Source organism: Oncorhynchus clarkii, unplaced genomic scaffold (genome assembly GCF_045791955.1).
Source record: "Oncorhynchus clarkii lewisi isolate Uvic-CL-2024 unplaced genomic scaffold, UVic_Ocla_1.0 unplaced_contig_10858_pilon_pilon, whole genome shotgun sequence".
NCBI lineage: Eukaryota > Metazoa > Chordata > Actinopteri > Salmoniformes > Salmonidae > Oncorhynchus > Oncorhynchus clarkii.
The window spans coordinates 93,659-103,437 of record NW_027261036.1 but is presented as its reverse complement, the minus strand read 5'-3'; the positions used below and the strand labels follow the sequence as shown (position 1 = coordinate 103,437).

Here is a 9,779-nt window from a genome sequence, read left to right as displayed (position 1 = left end):
AGGATTAAAGCATTATGCTGTTTTGAAATATGTAATTCAATTAGTATTTTAAATAATATTTAATTACGTTGTATATGAATGGAATATGTTTAGGGACAGGTTATTATAGGCGAATGGTTTCGATGTGCGTGTCAAACGATCAATTAGTTGTTTGATTTTTTGTTGTTGTTGATCATCTGAGTTTTAAACTTCTGCTATGCACATTGATTATTATTATTATTTACCATCTACTTGTTGTCGCATGAAAAACTTTTGCTTTCTTCGCCGTTTTCCAGATGTTAGTTGTTTGCATCTGCGGTTGCCTGAGTTTTGCATGGCTGTCGTCAGCAAAGAGATGTTTCAATCAGAGGGGTGTGGATCGGCGGGCTTCAAGGTTCATCATGAGCATCCACTGCTTTAGGACGGCTGTGTCTGACAGCATCCACCTGCAACGGCACTGGGACAGACAGAGCTGCCCCAGCTTCAAACTCCACACTGCGTCTCTGTCATCGGTGCAGTACAACAACCGCTCGCTCTCCCCCTGGCGGTACAGGTAAGGTATCGCCCTTCAGCTTTCTGTAAAACAGCACAATATGTAACAGCGTCATTTCAACAGCCTGGTCCTGACACTTTGTTTGGTAAGCTGAAGGATGGGACTGGGGAAATAGAACTCTCAAATGAATAGTCAGCTATGGATGGCAGGACTGACGGCCCATGATTGACATGATGTTTCAAACGTTTTGAAGACAAACACAAAGAATGGAGTAAGCCTATGAAAAGGTCAAACAGTTAATTATGGTATTAATGTGCATGTATTTTCATTTTGTGGATGCCATTCATCAAATTCAATGCATGTATCTAATCAGTGGACGTTTCCGATAATATCAGGCTACACTGTGACATCACGTTGGGCTTGATATCATTTCACGACGTTGCTCTCTTACAGAATCGATGAGAGAGAGGACAGGATTCCCGCTAAAATCCTGGTGGCTGAGTGTCTGTATGAGGGCTGCATCGTCAACAAGCACGAGGACAAGACATATAACTCTGTCCCCGTGCTGGCCACTATCACCGTGCTCCAGAAGACTGTGTGCCCTGGCAACCCTCGACACTACCTGGTGACAGTAGACTCGGTTACCATCCCTGTGGCATGCACATGTGTTGTACCCAGACAGATGATTTCATCTCTTGGATTAGGTTAAGTGTTACGGACTTGTCCAAAATGGTACCCTATTCCCTATGTAGTGCACTACGATACGCACATGTCCAAAATGGCACCCTATTCCCTATGTAGTGCACTATGATACATCAGTGTCCAAAATGGCACCCTATTCCCTATGTAGTGCACTATGATACATCAGTGTCCAAAATGGCACCCTATTCCCTATGTAGTGCACTATGATACATCAGTGTCCAAAATGGCACCCTATTCCCTATGTAGTGCACTACGATACGCACATGTCCAAAATGGCACCCTATTCCCTATGTAGTGCACTACGTTTGACCAGAGCCCTATGGGCCTTGGTATCTCTGCACTAATTTAGCGTCAGCCTGTAACAAAGAGTCCAAACTGTGTTTATACACACAGACACAACCTTGGATTAGATTCATTCTTATAGAGATGATTATAGAATAAATAACCATTTAAGTAGTGAGATTTCTCACCCCCCAAAAAAAATAAAAAATAAAAGTTGTGTTTGTTTTAAAACTCACCTTAGGCCTTCCTGGTTCAGATCAGAACTCCGACACTATGGCCATTCTCTAAGACGTCTGTACAATGGCTGTCGACATGGAGACACATCGGGCATATTTTCGCCTTGACTTCACTATGAATGTGAATGTGAATTGGACAGATCATTCAAGCAATATTGCCATATTTACTTGTTGCTTGTTTACTGGTTGAATTATGACTGTAAAATGTCTTATGCCGGGGGGGGGGTTTTCTGGAACCTGGACTTTGGTAAATTGATGAGGTAGAAAGTGTCTGTTCCTGCCGTATGACTACAGGTAGTAGAACTGCTGGGGTATCCCTCTGGTGTGTATAACTAATATGTGGTCTTTGTGTATTAGTCAATGACCTATTTATCAATGGTCTTAGGGACTTAGGAAATTCAAGTCCTCAGTTATGTTGTTGTGTGTGTCCACTAGGTATCTCAGTAAGACGATAACGTGACATGATGTTCGTTTTCACTGGTTGATATAATCCCCTTCTGTGAACTTCAGTGGTTCCATCTGCAGTCCTCTCCCAGTGTTGTCCGTCTTATAAAATCCATCTGCAGTCCTCTCCCAGTGTTGTCCGTCTTATAAAATCCATCTGCAGTCCTCTCCCAGTGTTGTCCGTCTTATAAACATCTGCAGTCCTCTCCCAGTGTTGTCCGTCTTACCATCTGTGAGCCCTCAAACGATTCTGCTAACCATTGTTTGTACTCGAGTTTGTATATATAAAAATAAAAACAATTCTATAGACAGATTTTATATATAAAATAAAAATAAATCAATGGGTGTGTCTAATCCTGAATGCTGATTGGTTAAAACCGCATTCCAGCCGGTGTCTATTCCACAAGTTACCACCGGCTAAATCTATGATGTTAAAATGCCTATTTACTCTGTTCCATCTGACTCCGCAATACAACATTTCGTCAGCCCAGCCAGGCAATTTATGAACTTGATCTCCACTATGAAAAGCATCTAGACATGGTCTCACATTTAGTTTTCAACAGCGGAGATTTGTATAAACCTTACTGTCTGTCTCTCTGACATTTGCAACATTGCTTCAATATTCAAATTCTCACCAGCTGTCCCATAGTAATGAACAGTCGGGACAAGACAGACAGGCAGGCAGCGTTTCTCAGCCAGTCTAAATCATGAATCAGCTGGCGTCATTTTTAAGGATATAAGAAATGTCAATTGAAAAAAAGTCAAAACGAAACAAAGTGCAGCTAGTTTGCATTTATTCCAGCTTCAGTTTGAAGTGATTGTGTTGTTGGCTTGCTCCTCTGAACAACAGTGTCCTGACGAGTGAGCAAATTTTCTATGCGAGGCGAAAATTGCGCTTATTAGCTCACTGTTATGGACGTATCAAAATAAATGTCACTAGAAAACAGCTTCAACAAATGCAGCTGCTGTTGTTATTCGGTCTGCTCTGTTTGACGTGACTCTAAGTCAGACGTAGTTGGCTAGCTAGCAAGCAAGGGACAAGAACATGGCCAGCTAGTATGGCAATGGAACACTTAGAACAAACGACTGGGTCGCGTCCACAGATACAGAACAAAAAGAATGAACAACTGGGTCGCGTCTCTGGCAACCGAACCGATAGAACGAACGACCAGCCGGCTTGGGTAGCAACCCTAGATTTGTGTCGTGACTATATCTTGTGGAAGGATGAAATAGAATGAATAAATTCATCAGAATAATGTCTTTAATGAAAATATGTCAATCATTATTTTAATATGTTAGTCATCCCATTGCATAAAAGTGATAATGTCCTTGAAGCCGGTGTTTGGAGGACATATTGGCAAATTTGCCCACCCTTGTCTTTGGCCTAACAACACCCATGTCAATATATCCTTGGGCATTATCATTTAAATCATCTCTGAACCCAGAACTAAACCAGCGCTGGTCCCCCAGCTAGCTTCTCAAAAAACTAATTCACATGCCTTATACACATAAACCGTATAATCTTGTAAACCTTCTACTGAACATACATAACAATGAGCATGGATAGATCATTGTAATAATAATAATGAGAGAACTACTCAAGTTGTAAATGACTCATTAAGTACAGTTAGATTAGACCATGAAATAAAAAACAATATTCAAATAAAGTAGAAAAATAACACACAATTGTACCTCTGTACATTTCTTGTGGTCAAGTTTCAGTAATGTAGACTTGTTCTCCAATGTAGATATGTTTTTTTTGGGGGGGGGGGGGGGGGGGGGGGGCAGTAACTCCCAGCACCACAAAGGATATAAGACTGGAAGTGTGTCTAATCCAAATTCAGTAACATCATCATGATTATTAAACGATTTAATCAAAGTGGAAATAATTTACAAATTCACCAGATTTACATCGTTGGCAAGAACAAAAAAACTAAGGAAGTGATTGGTACATCAGTCAGTCTGTTACTGTATGAGATCAGCAGGGAGGACCAGGTTTGTGTAGGTCTGTCCATGCGTTGACCTGGTGAGTGATACTGTGTGTGGTGGTGGCTATCAGCCGTGAGTAGGTGCAGCGGTCATAAGCCACAGGGAAAACATGGAAGAGGTTTCCACTGGGAGGGGCAGTAGGCCGGATGCCCAGGTGTCTCATACACAGTCCCAGATACACATCCTCTATGTAGACGGCTTTAACATGCCTGGACGCCTCCACCAGCTTCCTGGGGAGGTCTAAGGTGAAGACATAGCCCAGGCCCAGAGCATAAGGTGGGTATACCGGTTCAGGAAACACCTCCTTTGGAAGGTACCATTTGGAGTTACGGTCTCTTAGAACAGCGCCCCGTTGGGCCACTAGTCCAGTCATGTAATTCTGCTTTGGAGCATGAAGCAGCATGTTGACCAAGGTGTTCACGTTGAGGAACATGTCTGAGTCGATCTTCATGGCGTAGGAGGCGTTGGGGCAGCGAGAGCTCAGCCACTCCATCATCACCATGGTCTTGATGGTCAGGTTTTTGTAGCTGTCTATGAAGTCGCTCTGCAGCAGATCCTGGTGCTCTTTGCTCTCCTGCAGCACCTTCTCCTGGAGCTGCTCTGTCTCCTCTCCACTGGGCAGTCCCAGCAGGAAGAACAGACGGACCTCTCTGCCCAGTACCTGCCTCTCACTGCCCCAAGTCCTGCGGACGGCCTCACGAGCGTCCCTGTTATAGGGCACCACTGGCACCATCAGAACCAGGAAGGGTTTCTGCTCCCGGCATTTCTCTGGCTCATCCAGGATGAAGATGTACTCTGATGGGTACTCTACATGGTACGGTCCTGGGGACACATACGGAGGAGGAGTGGCCAGAACTGCCTTGACCTCTGTGATCAGATTAGTGATGATGGTCAGTGCAGAGGTGATGGAACTAGTTTCATGATGTGTTGTGTTGAGTTCGATGGCCTGTTGAGTAGAGTGGATACGTGAAGTCTGACGATCTGTTGAATTGGAAGACGCAGTTTCATGAGCGTCTATGGTCAAATCAGTGGTGTTGAGAGGAACTGCTTCGCTACTGGTGTTGACTGAACGACCGTGGTATTCTGCCCACCATCTTGGGACACACTCTGCTGACTGGTGGTTGGTGAAGAACAAGATGGCCGCCACGGTGACGAGCAGGATGAGGAAACGGCAACGAAAACCGGACCAGCAGCAGCGTCTCCCACCTTCCGCCATCTTCTGACTGGGAGGAGAGAAACATAAATGGTTTAGTCATCCTTGAGATGTATGAAAAAAAACTCACCATCATTATGTTTCTGTGGCATTGCAGTCTTCAAAAAATGATATATATTAACAGTTATCTAATAGATTAGGACGTTCTGATTTGATTTCTAGCCATAGACTCAACAATGGTGCCATTTTAACTTCTGGAATGATATTTAGTTTGATGTTAAAACTAAACGTCAGAACAGACTTCTGATTTGCATGTGATCACATACATTGGTCTTCTCTCATTGATCTAGATAGGAGAGTGGCACTCAAAGCCATGCTTGAGTTCTGAGTCAAGCAGATGAGGTGCAGCTCTTTGGGGTGTTCACCCACCCGTCTCAAATGAGGTGCAGCTCTTCGGGACCCACCCGTCTCAAATGAAGTGCAGCTCTTCGGGAGTGTTCACCCACCCGTCTCAAATGAGGTGCAGCTCTTCGGGAGTGTTCACCCACCCGTCTCGACCAATGAGAGAAGACACAGATACTCTAAGATTTTTTTAGATAACTTTTTTTATTTCACCTTTTATTTAACCTGGTAGTCTAGTTGAGAACAAGTTCTCATTTACAAATGCGACCTGGCCAAGATAAAGCAAAGCGGCACAAACAGAGTTACACATAGAGTACACAAACATACAGTCAATAATACAATAGAGAAAGTCTATATACAGTTTGTGCAAATGAGGTAAGATAAGGGAGGTAAGGCAATAAATAGGCCGTAGTGGAGAAGTAATTACCATTTAGCAATTAAACACTGGAGTGATAGATGTGCAGAAGATGAATGTTCAAGCAGAGATACTGGGGTGCAAAGGAGCAAGATAAATAAATAAATACAGTATTGGGATGAGGTAGTTGGATGGGCTATTTACAGATGGGCTATGTACAGGTGCAATGATCTGTGAGCTGCTCTGACAGCTGATGCTTAACGTTAGTGAGGGAGATATGGATCTCCAGCTTCAGTGATTTTTGCAATTCGTTCCAGTCATTGGCAGCAGAGAACTGGAAGGAAAGGCAGCCAAAGGAGGAGTGGGCTTTGGGGATGACCAGTGAAATATACCTGCGGGAGCACGTGCTACGGGTGGGTGTTGCTAGGGTGACCAGTGAGCTGAGATAAGGCGGGACTTTACCTAGCAAAGACTTGTAGATGACCTGGAGCCAGTGGGTTTGGCGACAAATATGAAGAGAGGGCCAGCCAATGAGAGCATACAGGTCGCAGTGGTGGGTAGTATATGGGGCTTTAGTGACAAAACGGATGGCACTGTGATTGACTGCATCCAATTTTCTGAGTAGAGTGTTGGAGGCTATTTTGTAAATGACATCGCTGAAGTCAAGGATCGGTAGGATAGTCAGTTTTACGAGGATATGTTTGGCAGCATGAGTGACGGATGTTTTTTTTGCGAAATAGGAAGCCAATTCTAGATTTAATTTTGGAATGGAGATGCTTAATGTGAGTCTGGAAGGAGAGTTTACGGTCTAACCAGACACCTAGGTATTTATAGTGGTTCACATATTCTAAGGTGGCAGAGTATACATTGCACTGAACAGGAGCGCCACCTCCTCGGGCACTGAACAGGAGCGCCACCTCCTCGGGCACTGAACAGGAGCGCCACCTCCTCGGGCACTGAACAGGAGCGCCACCTCCTCGGGCACTGAACAGGAGCGCCACCTCCTCGGGCACTGAACAGGAGCGCCACCTCCTCGGGCACTGAACAGGAGCGCCACCTCCTCGGGCACTGAACAGGAGCGCCACCTCCTCGGGCACTGAACAGGAGCGCCACCTCCTCGGGCACTGAACAGGAGCGCCACCTCCTCGGGCACTGAACAGTAGAAGGAGCGCCACCTCCTCGGGCACTGAACAGTAGAAGGAGCACCACCTCAGACAAACTTTAGTTCTGCCAGAGGTTCCTCTTCATAAGGCTAGTCATCAACATAGATTGAACACCTCACTCAGAACTCCATAATTGTATGACTTTGAATACATCAAACTATAGTAAAAAAACAGATGGGACGAAACATGAAAATACACCTACCTTCTTCCTCCTTTCTTACTGCCATCTTCCACCATGTTGGAGATCTATCTAGCTGGGGGTGGCTGCCAGGCAGGTAGGCAGGAGATCTATCTAGCTGGGGATGGCTGTCAGGTTTAGGTAATTCCCCCTTGGTCAACTCTTCTGTCATACAATGAATAAGTGTGTCATATGTAGCAAAGGGGGGGAGTTAATATGGTTTGTATACGATGTGTCAATTTCATGCTGTTCACCTGCCCCTTTATGTGTGTGTGAACCATAGACATAGATAGAGCACTCTAGTGACCCAAAACCTCAATTTTTAGCATGGGCAGCGCCATTGAGGACTTTCACCATTTTGAAGTTGTCAACTAGGTGTAATTTCCAATGGGTTAATTAAGGAAGAATCATATAATTCCATCACAGGTCAGCAGGAGGAACCAGCAAACATTCCATCACTACAGCTGGCAGTAAATCACCAAGCTTGGCTTTATACATGTTCAGTCAACAACCTCCAGGGGGCAGTACAAACCCTTTCAGTTTGTTAACCAACTCATAGAAGTAACAGAAGAGGATAATTGAATACTTCAGTATAGAGATGGCTTCGATGGCGCTGCCCATGTTCTCACAGACGCCAGAATGGGACAGATACAAGGTTGCATCCTCTAACTGTCTCTATGGTGTGAGCCCAACTCATGTTCAATTGTTTCTGAGTGGACACACCTGTGTTATATCCCTTTGTAACGAGGGATGTACCTGTCACAGGTGTGACCGATTTGCATGTTTAACAAATCAAGTCTTTCTATTGGATAATTGTTGGATCATGCGATTCAAACTGTGTTATATTTAAACCCCTGTGTTTTTGTTTTTCAGGTAGAAGTCATGCAGTCCAGAGGCATGGTGGAACCTTGGGTCGATGGGCGTGGGTCGATGGGCGTGGGTCGATGGGCGTGGGTCGATGGGCGTGGGTCGATTGGCTTGGTGAGTGAGTGGCTCATGGCGCTGGTTGAGCTGCATAAGAAGCGTTAGTATGGACACCTTCCTGCTGGATCGACGTGTACGACATCATGGTCCAGTTCCCACCAATATCCAGCAACTTCACACAGCCATTAAAGAGGAGTGGGACAACATTCAACAGGCCACAATCAACAGCCTCATCAACTTTATGCAAAGGAGATGTGTCGCGCTGCATGAGACAAATGGTGGTCACACCAGATACTGACTGGTTTTCTGATCCATGCCCCACTTTTGTTTAGGTGTCTGTGACCAACAGATGACCTGTATTCTCAGTCATGTGACGGCCATAGTTAAAGGCCTAATGAATTTGTTTCAATAGGCTGATTTCTTGCCTATGGCGCTAGGTCATCGCTCATCCATATATTTATATATTCTTATTCCATCCCTTTACTTAGATTTGTGTGTATTACGTGTATGTGACCAATACCATCTGTTAACCATGTGACCAATACCATCTGTTAACCATGTGACCAATACCATCTGTTAACCATGTGACCAATACCATCTGTTAACCATGTGACCAATAACATCTGCGAACCATGTGACCAATAACATCTGCTAACCATGTGATCAATACCATCTGTTAACCATGTGACCAATAACATCTGCTAACCATGTGACCAATAACATCTGCTAACCATGTGACCAATAACATCTGCTAACCATGTGACCAATAACATCTGCTAACCATGTGACCAATAACATCTGCTAACCATGTGACCAATAACATCAACCATGTGACCAATAACATCTGCTAACCATGTGACCAATACCATTTGTAACCATGTGTATGTGACCAATAACATCTACTAACCATGTGACCAATAACATCTTCTAACCATGTGACCAATAACATCTTCTAACCATGTGACCAATAACATCTGCTAACCATGTGCATGTGACCAATAACATTTTATTGTATTCATTTCAATTGACTGATTCCCTTAACTTATGTAACTCAATACAGCCTTTGAAGTTGTTGCACTAATTTGTTCAGTGAACCAGTCAGAAGGTTTAGAACACCGACTCATTCCAGGGTTTTTATTTGTATTATTTTCTACATTGTAGAATAATAGTGAAGACATCAAAACTATGAAATAACACATATGGAATCATGTAGTAACCAAAAAAGTGTTAAATAAATCAAAATATATTTTATGTTTGATATTCTTCAAAGTAGCCACCCTTTGATTTGATGACGGCTTTGCAGACGCTTGGCATTCTCTCAACCAGCTTCATGAGGTAGTCACCTGGAATGCATTTCAATTAACAGGTGTCTTCAGTAGTTGAACATTTTATTACTCCAACCTTGTGAAAGTGACAATCTGACACGTTTTCGTCCAGAACAACTTGATATCGAAGGAGTACCTCTGGTGTGACGGTCTG

At 43.9% G+C, this 9,779-nt stretch overlaps 1 protein-coding gene across 1 annotated transcript; it reads right to left on the bottom strand.

Annotated features, from left to right (window-relative positions):
* Nucleotides 1-4,073: 4,073 nt before the first annotated feature.
* Nucleotides 4,074-7,435, bottom strand: LOC139403902 (beta-1,3-galactosyltransferase 1-like). Its single transcript, XM_071147097.1, has 2 exons — nucleotides 7,401-7,435; nucleotides 4,074-5,348 (listed from the first exon to the last, which is right to left on the bottom strand). The coding sequence occupies exons 1-2, from the start codon at nucleotides 7,433-7,435 to the stop codon at nucleotides 4,115-4,117; spliced, it is 1,269 nt and encodes a 422-aa protein (XP_071003198.1). The 3' UTR covers nucleotides 4,074-4,114.
* Between the last annotated feature and the right edge of the window lie 2,344 nt (nucleotides 7,436-9,779).